This window comes from Sminthopsis crassicaudata, chromosome 3 (genome assembly GCF_048593235.1).
Source record: "Sminthopsis crassicaudata isolate SCR6 chromosome 3, ASM4859323v1, whole genome shotgun sequence".
Taxonomy (NCBI): Eukaryota; Metazoa; Chordata; class Mammalia; order Dasyuromorphia; family Dasyuridae; genus Sminthopsis; species Sminthopsis crassicaudata.
This window is the reverse complement of record NC_133619.1, coordinates 655,056,850-655,075,231: the sequence shown is the minus strand read 5'-3', so window position 1 is coordinate 655,075,231 and position 18,382 is coordinate 655,056,850. Positions and strand designations below refer to the sequence as shown.

General features: G+C 37.1%; 1 protein-coding gene across 1 annotated transcript in view; it reads right to left on the bottom strand.

Annotated features, from left to right (window-relative positions):
* Nucleotides 1-627: 627 nt before the first annotated feature.
* LOC141562675 (vomeronasal type-2 receptor 26-like) overlaps nt 628-18,382 on the bottom strand; it is a 35,919-nt gene continuing 18,164 nt past the window's right edge. Inside the window, exons 3-5 of the mRNA XM_074302681.1 lie at nt 7,770-7,989; nt 3,781-3,904; nt 628-1,520 (exon numbers count right to left, since the gene is read on the bottom strand). Coding sequence (XP_074158782.1) covers nt 628-1,520; nt 3,781-3,904; nt 7,770-7,989 — 1,237 coding nt within the window. The remainder of the gene's footprint in view (nt 1,521-3,780; nt 3,905-7,769; nt 7,990-18,382) is intronic.

Sequence of the window (18,382 nt, the reverse complement as noted above, 5' to 3'; positions counted from 1 at the left end):
GCATTCAGGGAAATCCTTCTCTCATAATGTCACACCAAAGTCTGGAATGCAAAATCTAAAAGAAATGGACACAAATTTAATAGAGAAGCTTAAGGGAGCACTCTAATGGTGACAGAAATTTGGGAAAGCACCCTAATCATTTAAATTCTATAATAATCAACTAAATGAAAATTAAAAATGACTTTATGTATTGCCATAGAGCTACAAAGGCTCTAAGATGCACAAAAGTAACTTTGTGTATCAAGTGTCTTCGGATAATATGAATTCCAGTTGATTCATGCTTAATATCACAAACATCTGTTATCTTTTCGCAGCAAGTTGTGAGCACTTAATTGGAGTTGTAGTGCTTGAGAGTGAGTTCAGTAGCTTTAACTGGGACACTAAACTGAATTTGTAAGTCAAAATCTAGCAGCAGCACTTGTGCTACTGCTTCTTTGATGGTATGGAATTCCATCAGTGCAAAAAGGAGCCACTTCCCTCGTTGACCAATCAGGCAATAGATGTGTCTTCTTTTAAGTGGATACCATGATATTTTCATTTGACTGGTTTCCTATCCATCCTAGATGAAGCAGGAGAATAAGGTGCTGAGGGAAAAGTCTGCAAGTACATTTCTTTGATGCCGCCTGATTATCTCTTTAACAATTTGTGTGTGTGCCCATTAAGCCTAAAGAGAATTATGTAACACTTGGGTACAAAGATGCAACCCAGTAGCCCAGCACTGGAGGCCAAAATGGAGAAGATTTCCACGGCCACCATGGCCTTCCCTTTTGTGCTGTGGTAAGTGGGGAGAAAGGAGATCCAGACACTGCAGAACACCAGCATGCTGAAGGTGATGAATTTGGCTTCATTGTAGGTGTCAGGAAGGTTTTTGGCCAGAAAGGCCACAAGGAAGCTCCCAAGAGCCAGGAAGCCCATGTAGCCCAGGACACAATAGAAGGCAATAATAGAGCCCTCGTTGCACTCAATGATGATATACCCAGGCTGAGAATGAATGTCTGCAGCTGGGAAAGGGGGAGATGTTCCCAGCCAGATAGCACAAATAGTGACTTGAATGGAGGAGAATATAATGACCACAGAATTATATATTCGGGGCCTCATCCACCTCCTAATTATGCTCCCTGGTCTGGTAGCCTGGAAGGCAAAAACCACAGTGATGGTTTTGGAAAAAATGGAGGAAATTGCCATTGTAAATACAATCCCAAAAGTAGTTTGTCGAAGCAGGCAGGTAACTTTGGTTGGATGACCTAAGAAGAGCAAGGAAGAGAGGAAGCAAAGAGCAAGGGACATAAGAAGAATATAACTTAGAACTGCATTGTTGGCTCTGACTAGAGGAGAGCCTCTGTGCCTCACAAAGACTCCAAGAATAAAAATGGTAAGAAGTGAGAAGGAAAGAGCAGCACATGTTATAGCCACGCCTATGGGTTCTTCATAGCTCAGGAAGACTTCGGGCTTGGGGACACAGTGATTCCTGTGACTGTTTGAATACTGATCTTCAGGACACTTTTCACATTGCTCCATATCTGAGAAGGGAATCATTTCAGTGATTCATATAAGTAGTAGTCAAACATTTCCCAAGAAATAATTACATCAGCTGGGCTAGTAACACTATCAAATCATCAACCTCCTTCACATACTCCCAGTTCTCCCTAATAATTTTATCCGCTACTCTATGCAAAGGTTCCCTTCTCCTTTGCCTAGAGTGTGACTTGAAAGGGAAGTTTTATTTTACTTTATTAAGTCTTTACTGGGACTCTCAGGAAAGAATTGGGGTCCCACATAGCTGCAGATTAATAAAATTTAGAATTGGAAGAGAACTCAGTAGCCCCCAAGTTCAATTCATATCTAAAAAAAGAGACTTCTCACAACAACATATTCAATAAGTGGTGACACATAAACAGTATTTGAAGACCTCCAAGAATGGAGAACTCACTACCACTACAAGTGTCCCGTTCCATTTTTAGCATGTTAGGGAGTATTAAATTTGATTCTTTGCCACAACTTTGCCATCCAAAACTGCCCTGTGAGTCCAAAGAGAACAAACCTAACAAATCCTCCATGAAACAACACTTAAAATACTAAATACTAAAAGGCAGTTATTAAATACTCATTCTCTCTAAAATAGGAATCCTAGTCCATTTAAATGATTCTTACATCATTTGGACTTAAGTCCCTTCAGCCTTCTGGTTGCCCTCTGTTTGATAAACTCAAGTTTACCAATGATCTTCTTGAATTGTGGAATCTCTAATTGAATTGACACTCCAGTGGTTATCTGATCCAGAGAGAAGTACAGTGGGACTATTGCCAGCTTATTATAGAAATTCTGTTTTATTAGACTATAAGCTCCTCAAAAACAGTGACTAGTTTTTGCCTTTCTTTGTATCCCCAAAGTGTAAATGGTTACTTAGACTAATTGAAGGTGGTCCAAAATTATATTATCTTTGGAAGATTATCGAATCACACTGTTGACTCCTACTGGACTTATAGTTCCCTAAAGCACTCAAATAAAATTTAGACAACTTGTCAAACTATTTGTCTGTCACTGAAGCTTTTTACATTCCCCTGTAATTCACACTAATATCATATTGTGCTAGGGAGCAGCTAGGTGGCGCAGTGGATAGAGCACCAGCCCTGAATTCAGGAGGACCTGATTTCAAATCTGGTCTCAGACACTTAACACTTCCTAGCTGTATGACCCTGGGCAAGTCACTTAACCCCAGCCTCAGAAAAAGGAAAAAATATCATATTGTGCTGTAATGTTTAACACTTACATTGAAGGCTTACCGACAAGGCTCCTATCCAGAAAAGGAAAAGGGAGTTTCTACTCCATACATTTGCTTTGGTCATTCTTCTGCCTTAATTTTTTTTAAGGAGTAAGGAAAGGGTCTTACAAATTTAGGGACAGTGAGTTTTTCTCTGCCCAACAGACAGGACAAATATTTCTTGCTGATGAATATACACAAGAAAAAGGAATCCAGGCTTGGTTTATGAAGAAAATTGACCTGGTCTTTTTAGGCTTCATTTTGTTTTTGCTCAAATTCTTTTATAGTTAAGTGAAAAATAATTTCAAAAATATTAAAGAATGTCATAATCCTAATATTAATGGATAAGTTATTGGTAATGAAAGTTGTTTTTTAATCTTCACTCGGAAAAAAAAAGGTTTAAAAGAAAATCCTCCTTTGAGGGTACTTTGCTTGCTTTCTTTTAGGTAGATGCCATAGAGCTATCAACCAGGCAACTCCAGACAGATGTTCTAAACTTTAGGTTGTAGCAGACATTATTACATCTTAAGGTAGCTGGATGACCCAAAAAACAGCAATAGGGAACAAAGCCAAATAGAGGCAACAAGACCAGGAAAGCAACATAGAAAAATGTGTGGACACCAGAATAGTCGGATGGAATAATGAGCTAATTAGAGACACCACGCTCACTGAGCTTCAGATTCCATGAGCCCAGATGAACAAAGCACCCAGGCAAAGTGCTGCACCTAGTGAAGAACGGTATGAAAGCATCACCAGAATATTTCAGAGGAATTACCTCTCTACATACATTCCTTCTGTAAGTCCTTCATGTGTGATTCTTATAAGATTTCACTCTTCACACTATTGTGTTCCCATTGCATGGGGTGGGGGAACTGTTCTATTGCAAATATCTTACTGAGATGTTCAATTTAATATCTTTGAAATGCACAGATCTTATTGGGGGATCCTCCTACAAAGGAAACTGCATCAGACAGTAGCTGATAGAAGAAAGACTAATTTATCCCCCCCCCCAATCCCTCACCTCTATTCTTTGAAATGTAGCCCTTTGCACAGGGTCTACAGTCAAAGCAGCAATGGGGCCACCCTTGTCGTGGAATTTGACTGGATCCAGGAAGGCAGCTCTCACTGCAGACAGAATGGGGAGCCTGAGAGCACACAGAGAGAATATAGGAAGAAACAGAACACAGAGATCATTGTATCCTTCAATGTTCCTTTGGCGAGAAAATCTTTTTTTGAGATTTTTGGATCGAGAAGAATTGCACACAGAGACATCAGAGCTATTTTTTCAGGGTGTTATCACATTCATCTAAAGAAAAATCATTGGACAAAAGATGCAGGAATGAACATAAGTTTGAGCCTAATACTAGGGTCTTCACATATGTGTCCACTGAGGAGCTCACAGATAGAACTGAGAGCTAACTCAATGCTCTAAAAATTCAAATCCTATGTATCTTCAACATAAAGAAGATCCAACTTACTTCCAGTTGATCAATGATGGACAGAAATAACTACACCCAGAGAAGGAACACTGGGAAGTGAATGGAAATTGTTAGCACTACTGTCTCTCTACCCAGGTTACTTATACCTTCAGAATCCAATACTTAACGTGCAACAAGAAAATTGGATTTACACACAAATATTGTATCTAGGTTATACTGTAACACATGTAAAATGTATGGGATTGCCTGTCATCAAGGGGAGGGAGTAGAGGGAGGGAGGGGATAATTTGGAAAAATGAATACAAGGGATAATATTATTTAAAAAATTTACTCATGTATACTGTGAAAAAAATTATAAATAATAAAAAAATTCAAATCCTATAGATACCCTTATGTATTATGTATTATGTGGGGAAACCTCCTAATTTCTCTGTTTTTAAAATATTAATGGCTAGATTCATGAGTGAAAGGTTTTATATACTGTGGCTTACACATGATATTGTCTCCCATTATTTTGCCTTTGCATAGGTCATTCTCATGTCTGGAATACTCCCTTTCACCTTCATATCATAGAATCTTATGATTCTCTCAGAACAAAGTTCGATCACCTCTTTCTGCATGAAATCTTTCCTGCTTTGTTCTCTGTTCCTAATCAGTTGGATTTTAACTCTTTAAATATATATATATATATTTGTATTTATTCCATATACATACTGTCCTCTACTGGAAGGTCAGCTCCTAGAAAGTAGGGATTGATTTTTTCTTTGTATCTTTGTCCCCAACATCTAACACGGTGTTTAAAACATAGTAGGCAAAGTTTTCAATATATTCTTGTTCACTGGTTGATTATTTACAACTGTCAAAGTCACTCTTTCCACATGTAGTGCATTACCTGTGACTGGTCTCCTCTCCAAATGATAGCGCTTTCATTGATAGTCAGCTCTTTTCCTGATAGGCCCATGGTATCAACAACACCAATATTCACAAGGAAAAATGATTTTGGGGGGAGTCTCTTGCCCATTTAGAATATCATACACAGCAGGGGAATCTCCATTGGCATCAAAAGCAAACTCCTTTTCATGATGGACCCAGAAATGAACCTTCTTGATATAATACAATAGCTGGTAACAACAATAACAACAATTACGTGATCTTTCCAGAGAAAGGGGAGATTATTATTTTATTTCAGGCTTCACTAATCCTAAGATATTAAGCAAAATTCTGCTCACCTTGCTCTTTTTCTTTGAACTAAGTTTGATAATTAAAACTATGTAAGTTCTCTGTTGATCTTCATTGCTGAAAATCCATAGAAGAAAAATAATTTACTTAGGTCATGCAACTTGGAGAATTAGGTACATCCATTTATCAAGTAGCATTTAAGAGACTGTGCTGCACCAAGTGAGGAACAGCTGGAGATTGTGGCTGGAGCTGGCTCCAAAGACAGAAGGACCTGGCTTCACATTCCGCTTCTGATACATGCTAGCTCTATGACTTTAGACAAGTCACTTAAACTTTTGATGCCCTCAAATTACCCTCCAAAACTATAAGTGAGAGAGAAAGTGTGCATCTGCAATGGTCTGGGAAATAGCTTGCTGGAACTCTGTCTTCCCAGAAATCATCCAGAGGTCAGGATCACTAAACGTCTTTATTCTTGATCTTTTACGGTCAAGATCAGGGGATTAGATCTAGCAATCTTCACACACACCTTCCTCCCTGAAACAGAGAGAGAGAGAGACAGAGAGACAGAGAGAGAGAGAGAGAGAGAGAGAGAGAGAGAGAGAGAGAGAGAGAGAGAGAGGTAGGAACCAGTTTGGCTAAAACCAAAGAATTTGTGAAGAAGAGAAGCATTGGATAAGCCTATGGAAAAGTAGACTAGAACCAGTTTGTAAAGAATTTTGAATGCCAAATAGTCCAAATTAAATTTTATCATATATGTAATAGGGAGTCAAGTGGAAGGCTAACATAATCAAACCCATGCTTTGGGAATATCACTTAGGCATGAGTGAAGAAGATGAATTTGAAAAGGGTGATATTTGAGTCAAGGAAACCTATTAAGAGATTATTGTAATAGTCTAGGCAAGAAATTATATGGATTAAAATTGGGAGAAATGCAAAGGTTGGTATGGCTATAGAAATGATATGACTTGATAAATCATTGAATATGGTGGATGAAAAAATGAAGGAGGGTTACAAGTCATGGGTATCTCCTAGATTGCAAACCTAGGTAACTGAAAGGATATTAATCTCTGTAAAGGGCTAGAACTGAGCAAATGCACTTGGATAATGGAGCACGTGAGACTAATTGCCAATTGGACAAATCTCTATTAATATGTTTGAAGGATGACCCTCCCCAACTATTCTGTGCTGGCTGGATTGGTGGGTGTGGACAAAGAAAGGGAAGTGATGTGAGTGGGTGGAGTAGGAGGAGGAAATTGAGGCATTCTCCTGGCGGTGGAGAGAGAGGAAGGAGGTGTGGAGATGGCTAGATCTAATCCCCTGACCAGGACAGCAAAAGACCAAGAATAAAGACTTTTGATTTTCCTGACTCCGGCTGATTCTAGGAAGACAAGGTTCTAACAAATCTCCTTCTAGAGAAGCAGAGAATTTAAGAAGACATATTTCTTCAGACTAATTGTAGGTAGCATTTGAAGTCAGCTGAATTCTACCCTTCTATACATGTCTGCATAAGGTCTGCTTCATGAACTTAAGTTAAACTCATTATTTCAGAAATGCTGGATTCCCCATCTTCACAAACTCATTTGAGATTTTCTCAGCAAAGCTACTGTACTAGTTTACCACTTCTTCTCATTTTATAAAAAATGAAACTAAGACAAACAGGATAAAGTGATTTGCCTAGGATCACACAATTAGTAAATGTTTGAGATTGGATTTGAACTCAGAAAAATGAGTCTTTTTGACTCCAGAATAATTAATCTTAGTTGAATTGAATAGAATCTCCTCTGTCAAAGCCATTTTCAGGTTGAGCTTATGAGCTCATTCTCATGTAAAAAGTTTAACACAGTTCTGACTAAAGCTGTCTTTAATATAAAAGCACCATGTGATTTTTAAAATCATTGACTCCAAGCATCAATTGTTTACTGCAGATTAAATAGATTTGGTTTAATATAAGGAATATCTTTCAGATCGTTAGCAATATTATCCCAAAATGAAAATGGATTCCTCTGTGTTTGCCAAAAATGAAATGTCCAGAGAGAAGTAAGATACCCAAATGAAAGCAATAATTGTGTAGAGGAATCCTTATGAGGATGGGGGCTATGATGAATGATCTATGGAATCTCCTACAACGTCTAAATTCTTTTGAGAAATGTGTACATTCTTCAGAACAAAAGGAATGATTTCTTAGCTTTCTTGGGTCCATTCTTTTTAACTTGCTACTGTATATCAGTCAACAAGAATATTTCAAATGCTTACAGTATGCCCTGCACTATGTGTTTAATACTGTAGACAAAATAATCCTTATCCTCAAGAAATCTATGTTAGATACATATAAGATCATACTCATTATTCTTTATCTATAGCTACATCATTGCAATTTTATTTAGCTTCTCACCTGCCATGGCTGGAAATCCCAGATGTCAGCACATGTCCCATTCCCAAAAGGTCCTTCTCTGATGTTACAGGAGCTCAGATCCTGGAGAGCATGAGCAATGCTGTACATAGCAACATAGGCACCATAAGTCTCACTCAGGGTATTCAAAGTCAATGAAGAGATGGTCTGGCCTTGTAGATGCTCTTTACCCGTGCAGAATTTGGATCCTTCTGGTCCTGTCCTGTTACCCAAGCAAGCAAGTCCCTGGATAGGCCACTTACAGTTAAATACTTTTTCCCAAAATCTTTTTATGTAATCATTTTCTGGAATCTCATCTACATGCAGGTGGCCAGGGAATTCAGAAAATCCTTTAATCTTTCCTTTTTGTCTAGAAATGGCAAGAGTTTGGGAAATGTTTGGGTAGGAAAGAGCAATATCACTCTCATCTATGTTTCTTCTTATCCATATCTTTCCTGTGACATCCCTTCCTGAGAGTTGCTTTAACATAAGGGAAAAACTGAAAGTGTTCAGAATCACCACAATAGCTTTGGCTGAAACAGTTCCCATTGTTCGTGCAACACACTGGAACTTTTCATGAAAATTTGAGGTGGGAATATTCATGAGAAACTCTCTGCAGATGCCAGCCTTCTTCAACTCATCACTCAGGAAGTAGCTGGCCTGATTGCCAAAATCATCATCTTGAGCCACAATTCCCACCCAGGTCCAGCCAAAGTATTGCAATACTAAGGCTACACTATGAGACCAGGATTGATCATTGGGTATTGTCCGTAAAAAGGAAGGAAACTGAGTCTTGTCACTGAGACTGACTACACTGGATGAATAGCTGACCTAAAAAAAGAAAATATTCCTGTAGATGAGCTAGTATGTCATTCTCAGAAAAAGGCATTAATAATACTAAGATTAATGTGCATCATTATAAAGATATTCAGGATTTATATTCTATACAGTAGAAGGCTACTAGGTGGTACAATGAGATGAATATAGAATCAGAAAGAACTGAGCTTAAATTCTGCCTCAGCTAACTAGTTATGTGACCCTATTGGGCAAGTTTAGACCTTTTGTCTCAATTGTCTAATAATCTATGTAATGGATATAAGGCTTACTTCCCAGGACAGTTGAGAGAATGAAATGAGAGACTATTTATACAGTACTTTGTTAACTTAAAAGCGCCATATAAATACTGCTGCTATGTAATACTAGAATGTGACACTCCATGTAATGTCTGCCCCTAGGAATAGCAGAATATAGCAAATGAATTAATGTTGCTCATTTCCCAAATGGTTATACTATACTACTATTTTGTGACTTCTCTGACATGATGAGCAGGCTGATTTCAAAAAAGCCTGGAAATACATACAGGAACTGATGCTAAGTGAAGAGAACATCTTATAGAATAACAAGAAGGTTATGTGATAATCAACTGTGATGGATGTGGCTTTTTTCAACAATGAGGTGATTCAAGGCAATTCCAAGGCAAAGTCCAATTGTGTCCGAAAGTGTCTTCTGCTTCTAAGGAAAAAACTATGGATACTGAATGTGAATCAAAGGGTAGTAGCATTTTCACCTTTTTGTTGTTGTTGTTTGTTTGCTTGGATTTTTTTCTTTCTCGTTTTTTTCACTTTTGATCTGATTTTTCTTGTATAGCATGATGAATATGAAAATCTATTTAGAAGAACTGCACATATGTAACTTATATTGGGTTGCTTGTTGTCTTAGGGAGAGGGCTGGGAGGAAAGGGGAATAAAAATTTGGAGAACAAGTTTTGCAAAGGTGAATGTTGAAAACTAGCATTTCATTTATTTGAAAAAATACTATTTAAAAAAAGAGTTTGCCTCCTATTAAAGAAAGATAACATGTATAGCAAAGGAAAGAAGTTTTGATCTAAGGAGTCACAGAAATAGTAAGTTGATATTTATTTCATCATAGAGAAACCATGTCTAGGAAGGCTATGTTCAAGGACTCTCACTGGGGGGCCATGGCTATGCATTCACATCCCCCAATCTCACCAACATCTTACTCTCTCTTTACAAATCATTCTGAATCCTATTCATAACATGTGACTTGAGTTCAGAATAAGATATACCAGTAGTCGTTCCAACGTCTGTCTTCCTTACAGCCTTTGTTTATACAATCTTTGATGGAAGCACTCAGTAACACTTTACATGTTCACCTTACTACAATCTTACCTTAATAGACTCCCTTCTTCCTTCTCTCCCCTTTGCCCTATGGGGACACTTCCCTGACCTACATTTCCGAGACTGTACTATCTTAAAACCATGAAAAGAAATCCTTCGTGAATCCTTTTGATGTCAGAAGAATTTATCTTTCCCTCTTGTGGGAAAAGTCATAGAATTGTAGATTTGGAACTGCAAGAGATCACAGAAGCCATGTAATGAGCCTTCTTCATTTTATAGATGATTATCTGAGCCTTAGAAATAAAAGTTGTCCAAAGTTACACATGTAGTAAGTAAAAAAGCTAGGATTCAGATCCAAGTCTTCTGATTCTAAAGCCAGGGCACATTTTTCACTGCTCTATGCTATCTCATAGGAATTGTGGCAGAAAGATTTTCTCTTTATGAAAGCTCCATAAAGTTGATAAGCCAAAATGAGAGAAATCAAACAAATAGCTATTGCTGTATTCCTGCTGCTCTAGATCAGAGGGTGTGAAGACTGAGTTAGCATCCTGGATGCCTTAGAATCAGCCGGAGTCAGGATAAGCAAAAGTCTTTGGTCCTTATTCTTGATCTTTAGGGATAGAAGTGAAGTGGATGGACATAGGATCTCTTCCACCTCCCTTCTCCTCCTCTACTGCCAAAGTGACTCTGTCTTGTCTTACTCCACCCCTTAATCCCTCCCACAATTCTCTATATACACCAAAAGATCAAACCAGCACAGAATTGTGGGAAGGGCCATTTTACAAGCATATGCTAATAGAGTATTGTCCAATTGGTAATTAGCCTGAAGTGCTCGGTTGTCCAACCCCAGTGCATCAATTCAGAGTAACAAATCACAAAATTGGTCTGTTTATTTCTGGTGACTATTTATGAAAGTTTCTCTTTGATCTTAGTTTCTCTCTGAAACTACATTTAATTTCTATATTGATCTTGTTTGTGCATAATTGTTCACACAATAAAGTGTGAGTCCCTTGAGAACAGAGACTATCATCTACCCTTCTTTGAAGACACACCGTGTCTGACACTTAATAGATACTTAATAAATGTGTATGGGTTGACTACAAATAAATGCAGATCATTGTTGCTCTTTGTGAGAAAGAGTTAAATAAATCCTATCACATCAAACAATGGCATTAAATCTTCTAGCAGAGGCAGCTAGGTAGATAAAATGCTGGCCCTGAAGTCAGGAAGACCGCCATTCAAATCTGGCCTCAGGCACTTAATACTTCCTGGCTGTGTGACCCTGGGCAAGTTACTTAAACTTCAATTACCTCAGCAAAAAAAAAAAAAAAAATCTTATAACAACTGTACCTATATTTTTGAAAGGATTCAGTAATAAGCCTAAACATTCTTGAACACACCTCCATTCATCATTTTACTTCATATACAATTGTAAAAAGGCAAAATACATACATTTCACTTAATAAATATCTATATAATACTTTAACATATTTAACATGTATTGGTCAACCTGCTCTCTGGGGGAAGAGGTGGGGGGAAGGAGGGGAAAAGTTGGAACAAAAGGTTTTGCAATTGTCAATGCTGAAAAATTATCTATGCATATATCTTATAAATAAAAAGTTATAATAATAAAAATATCTATATAAGATTAAAATTTAACATGTTAGAATTCTATAACATTATTTATGTCTGTAGTTGCAAAACTTCTACAGGAGCCCTCTTCAAAGAGCCCTCCAGCTTTATATCTATGCTGTACTACTTCTGTTTTCCTTTCTCTTAGCCTCTCCCTTTCTTTTCCCTCTTTCTCTCCCACTTCCTTATAAAGTAGGAACATGTCAATACCGAAAGAAATGCAAATTCCACTTTTGTAGTGAGCTGCTGTCTCCAGAAGCTGCCGGATCGCTCTCTGGGAAGAGATCTGCTGTGTCTACTCAAATCTCTCAGACAGATTCTTCTTCCTGTAGAGAACTGTTGTCTCCAGGCAGTTGCTGTTAACTCTTGTCCAGAGAAGTGACTTCCCTTCCTGCAGAGAGCTCCGTCAAGCCTGATGTAATGCAGAGTCTTCTCTCTCTGGAGTGCTGTCCTCTTTTATCCTCCCAGACAATGAGCGTGGGATAATGCAAGGGCTTCTGGGAAGAACCACTTCAACCAATGAGCTTGCTCCTTCCAAGCACACAAGCTCTTCCTTAGGAATTCACAAGTCAAACTACCAGGAAAGGCCGGGACTAGAGAATTGTTAAGTACCGACTTAGCACTTAGTAAGAACCTAAAATCTCATTATCTCATTAGCACTTTAGTAAGAACCTAACAATTATACACTTCAACAACAATACTGTATGAGGACATATTCTGATGGAAGTAGATATCTTTGACAAAGAGAAGATCTAATTCAGTTCCAATTGATCAATGATGGACAGAATCAGCTACACCCAGAGAAGGAAATGAGTATCAACTATTTGCATTTTCAATTTTCTTCCCGATTATTTTTTACCTTCTTGATGAGGTAATAGGGAACCTCAAAATGATGAGGTAACGAACCAAATCATGAGGTAAATACCTAATGAGAAGGTATATACCTCAATAGGATTAAGTGAGGTCTAGTGGCAGGATTCAGGGTACAGGAAGTCACATGGAGCTCCCCTGCAACCCCCTTAGGATTCGGTGCAAGGATACAAAGTTAAATCAGGTCTAGTGGCGGTGAGAGTCCCCTGTAAATGAATTTACAGGCCTGAAAACCTAGATGGGTAAAAGATGCTTATTGCAGGGTTTGGAAGCAAGGTTAAGGTCTGGTTAGTAAAAGGCATTAGATAGAGGAAGATATACGCCGAAAGCGGCGGGGACAGAGAATCTCTGATGCAAGCATCTTGGCTGGCACCTTTCAAATCTCTGAACCAAAGATGGTTCTAGCTTTGCTCTTTTTATCTGCTGGAAGAAGTAATGGGCGGAGCTCAGGTTAATTCCTAGAAGGCCAGATCTTTGGCGGGCTTTATCCAAGCCAGCTCAGATCCAGTGGGGGGCTGGGTACAAGCCCAGACTAGTTTGACCAGATCTTGTATCAAAGGTCCAAGTCCCAAAGGAAGTTGGAGATCAAACAAGGAATACCAAGGGGCTACCGCCCTCAACACTTCTGAATCTAATTCTCCCTGTGCAACAAGAGAACTCTTTGGTCCTACACATATTATTGTTATCTAGGATGTACTATTGTTATAATATATTTAACATGTATAAGACTGCTTGCCATCTAGGGAGGGGGTGAAGAGAGAGAAGGGAAAAGTAGGAACAAAAATGAGTGCAAGAGATAATGTTGTAAAAAATTACCCATGCATATGTTCTGTCGATAAAAAGTTATAATAAAAAAAAAAAAACCCAACAATTTCTCATGATATCAAAGAAGTGCCTAAGATGGTTAGTATCTTCAAAAAATGAAATTGTGAGTTCTGTTATAAAGGACCACTCTGCATTCTAGACACTCTAAAATACAAGTTCTTAACTTGAGGTCTGTGAGCTTAGTTTGACCTTTTTCTTAATTAACATAATAATAATATGTTCCCTTTGTAAACCTAAATATTTTATTTTATTCACTTAAAAACATTATTCATAGATGGAGTTCACAGATTCCCAAAGGAGTCCTCAATCTAAAGAAAGTTTAAGAATATGGGGAGGGAGTGGAGGGAGGGGGGGGGGATAATTTGGAAAAATGAATACAAGGGATAATATTATTTTTTTAAAAATACTCATGCATATATACTGTGGGAAAAAAATTCTAAATAAAATTTAAAAAAAAAAAAAGAAAGTTTAAGAATATTTGTTTCCAAGATAAAACAAAAGCTGTGGGGTTTTTTCCTGAAGAAAATTAAAGAAATATAATTTTACAAATATTTGGCTCTTTTCTAGATGGAATTTTCTTCATTATATATTGTGACAACATGTACTCAATATTTAAGCTCAAGTGCTGCATTTTTCCTGAAAGAAAGACAATAGTAATTATATCTGTGCCTTCTAGTGTTAGTTATTTCAAATACTGAGTTAGCAGATGATGAGCACCTGAATTAGGATGGTGGCCTTAAGAAAGAAAAGGAACTGACAGATGCATGAAACATTGCAAAGGAAGAGTTGAATTGTCAGGACTTCTTAACTCATTGAATTTGAAAGGAGAGGGGAATAGTGAAAGATTTTCATCCTAAGTGACTATGATAAAGGTAATAAAATAAAAACATATGACTATCTAGGTTTTTTTTTTAAAGTTTGGTGAAATTAAGATGATGAGTTTTGGAAGCAGAATTTGATAAGATGGTATACTCAAGAGCTGATGCCTAACTTACAATTAGATGTACATATGGCTCTCGAAACAGAGGACTTAGGATCAAACTCTGCTTTTGATGTTTACCAGCACCCTGATCAAAACATTGTTCTTGCCTATACCTCAGTTCTTCAATCTATAACATAGAGAGAATTGGATTAGATAGCCTCTGTGGGCTTTTCCAGCTCTATACCTGTAATTATGTGGTTCCATGAAATTATATACTGTAAAGCTAGATTTTGAAATTTTTTTTATATACTGAATAAAAAACCCAATCCCATAAGGGTAACTAGAAAGAAGAATGCTAAGAATTGAGTCTGAGAGAACAATTAGCATGAAACATGCAGAAAAGTGATCAAAAAGAGAAATAGGAGGAAAATTAATAAAGTAGAACTTCTCATAAATCAAAGCAGAAGGGAGTGTTATATGGTGCAGAAAAATAAAGTATATTGAAAATAAGGGGAAAAAATAAAAATAAAATAAAATCACCACTTTTATTAAAACAAAAAACAAACAACAAACAAAAAACCCAAGGGATAACTTTCCCTGTCCCATTCAAGTCTCATATTGAATAAACATGAAGAACAATTTTATAGGTTTTATAGGTTTTATAGCATTTGCCTTATTACTACTCCCTTGAAATGATATTTGATAGTGTGTCTTTTGAGTTTCATATTTCTAACTGCATGGAGATTATATTCAAGGATATTCTATTCCCTGATGATTATTTAAATAGTTGTAATATTCTCATTGTTATAGTTCAAAATAAGGGTGAATTATTAAGATTAAAATACATTATTTAAAACTTGGGGAGAATTCTGGAAACAATTTTCAGTAATGATTATATTTCTTCACTTTTGTATTTCACTATATACAAAAAAGGTGGCATAATGTTTATCCTGGATCTATAAAACGGGTCATCTGAATTAGGCATGTGTAGATTGTGAAATGACAACATCATTCATTTCAAGGAAAATTACAATCTGATACTGTTAATATTGTTCATACAAAACAAATTAAAAGGAATGAGTAGAGCTGGCAGTGAGACAGAATTAGCTTACATGTAAGAAAAAAGCTTCCTTACTGTTAGAGTTATGCAAAAGCAGAGTGGATAGTCTTAAAAGGCTGTGAATTTTCTACCTGGAGCTGAATAACCACTTCTTGTCAAGTAGATTGTATTAGTGGAATAAATCACCAACTATTGGAATTAGTAAGCTCTGATTTCTCAACAATGCCAAAGTTCTGTGATCTATTGATCAGATATCCCCTCCACTGATACAAATGGCCACTTGATAATAAATTATTTGTCTATGGCAACCCACAAAACAAAGATTCTAATCCAAATTGAGAAAATCTGCTTTGTAAGTAAAGTCATATGTGACTTCTAATTTTGAGATTAAAGAAGTCTCTTTAATAATATGGAAGCAGGAGGTAACTCAGAAAATAAGAAAAGAGTACAAAGTCACTCACCTGAGGAAATTTGTAAAGTCCCAACCATCTGGCCATGGGGATAGAAAGAGAAGAATGGGCTTCTCCAACAAAAGCAGCCAGGGGAGGGTGGGACCGACAGCTATAATTGGGAACTGGATCACCCTGACCTTTCAGGAGGCTCCCAATCCCCTGAAGGGCCTTGAATATAGAGTTCCCAGAATCCCAGATAGAGTATCCCAGGGTGAAGTTGGGCAAAAGGTGCACATCTTTGTTGATCTCCTCAATAGCAAATATGAAAGCTCGAGCTACTTGGAAACCCCATGTTGAAAATCTAAAAAGAAAAAGGAAGAAAATTGGTATTTGCTCCTAACCAAAAATAATATCATAATGTAACAGAGTGTCCAATATACACAATTCACCTACCTCACCTAATCTTCCTCAAATGTGGATAGGGACTGAACTTGTGATTTCATCAATAAAGAGAACTCCCATATTAGAAAATTCTTTAAGCTCAAGCACATCATCACCTTCTCGAAACTGATAGTCTTAGAGAGTTGCCTGGGATACTATGTAGTTAAGTAAGATGCCCAGGGTCACAAGACAATTGGATTTAGAGGTCACACTTGGGACCAGGTTTTCCTGGGTTCAAGGCCCACTCACGACCTGCCACATAATGATTTCTCTCTTCAGGGTCAGAACCACCAGTTATTTTTCATATTGCCTTTGGGAAAACATTCCTATCTAACTCTTCCTCCTGTCACCATCACACTACAATCTCTCCTTGGAAGAATTTCCCACATAAAATTGTCCCCTTCTAATTCTTCCCACTGTCATTGAGCATGACTAATCATTCTAGCCTCCTTCTCCATGGCTTCAGTATTTGATTTACAGCTTAGTCCTCTTAACATCATCCTTGAAGATTTCAATATTCATATTCTTCATGATTCTTTGGGATATTCAGTGCTCTAACCATTATGCCATCTAATTGTCTCTCACATTAAGTTCCTGAATCCTATTATCAGCAATTCTGTTAATGCTTGCTATATTTTTTGCTTAGTATTTATTTTCTGTATAGGAGTAAATCCCTAATTCATATTACATGTTAAATATCTTTTTTTTTACTTCCTTTTCCCCAACTCTGGGGAAAATTTAACAGTGAACAAATAGCATCTTGGAATAATCTTTATTTCTGATCCATTTGGGCTTATTGAAGAAAATCTGTTTATCTGTTTCCTGAGACACAAAAAAATTTCTTCCATTATTTAGGACCAACTTTCTTTTTTATTATTATAGCTTTTTATTTACAAGATATATGTATGGGTACTATTTCAGCATTGACAATTACAAAACCTTTTGTTCCAAATTTTCTCCTCCTTCCCCCCACCCCTTCTTCCAGGTGGCAGGTTGACCAATACATGGTAAATATGTTAAAGTATAAGCCAAGTACAATACATGTCCATACAGTTATTTTGCTGTACAAAAATAATCGGATTTTGAAATAGTGTACAATTAACCTGTGAAGAAAATCAGAAATGCCACGGATAAAAATAGAAGGATTGGAAATTCTATGCAGTGGTTCATAGTCATCTCCCAGAGTTCTTTCGCCGGGTGTAGCTGGTTCAATTCATTACTGCTCTATTGGAAGTGATTTGGTTCATCTCATTGTTGAAGAAGACCATGTCCAATTCATTAGAATTGACCATTATATAGTATTGTTGTTGAAGTATATAATGATCTCCTGGTTCTGCTCATTTTACTCAGCATCAGTTCATGTAAGTCTCCCCAGGCCTTTCTGAAATCATCCTGCTGGTCATTTCTTGCAGAACAATAATATTCCATAATATTCATATACCACAATTTATTCAGCCATTCTCCAATTGATGGGCATCCACTCAGTTTCCAGTTTCTGGCCACTACAAAGAGAGCTGCTACAAACATTCTTGCACATACAGGTGGGACCAACTTTCATTATAATCAAGCATTTTCCATGGCTGCAGAATGGCAGAGATTAATCAATCCATTCAAAGAAAAAAAATCCACACTAACTTTGTCTAGCATAAAACTATCTGTCCTTGTTTTCTCTATCCTTCTTCACAACTCAGAGAATTCAGACAGTTGTGTTTATTGTAGGAATTGTGTGTGTGTGTGTGTGTGTGTGTGTGTGTGTGTGTGTGTGTAAGTTCCATTTGTCATATTAACTTGAAGTTCAGTGAAAGACTTAGGTCCACTGTTGGAAACATTTACACATGTCTGAGAGGCCAGAGCTGAAACTTTTGAGCTTTTGAAAAGAGTAGTTAGCTCATAAGCTATGAGAAAATGATCCCAAAAATGTCAAGGATATTTAAGAAACATAGTATTTAACCCCATTTCACCCCATCAATTCCAAGTTTTTCCAAGTCTGAAAGCAGTTAAATACATATTCCTGGGTAGATTACAATAAAAGGCATTTAGGGCCAAATGGAGTAACATTAGTTTCTTGCTGTGAAAACAGAATCTAATGGGAGAGATATATCAGGAAATTATTTGAGTCCACCAAATGCACCAAAGAGAAAGAAATGCCATCAATATTATCTATATATGTACACATACACACACATACAAAATTGTAAAGTTTCTAAGATGTAAAGGAAAAATTAAATGAAGTGCATGAAGCAATAGGCAGTAAAACTCCAAGAGTTATGAATCAAAATGCACTTCAGACCAAGAGATTTACCAAATATAATAAAAAGATAAACTAGGGAGAAGTC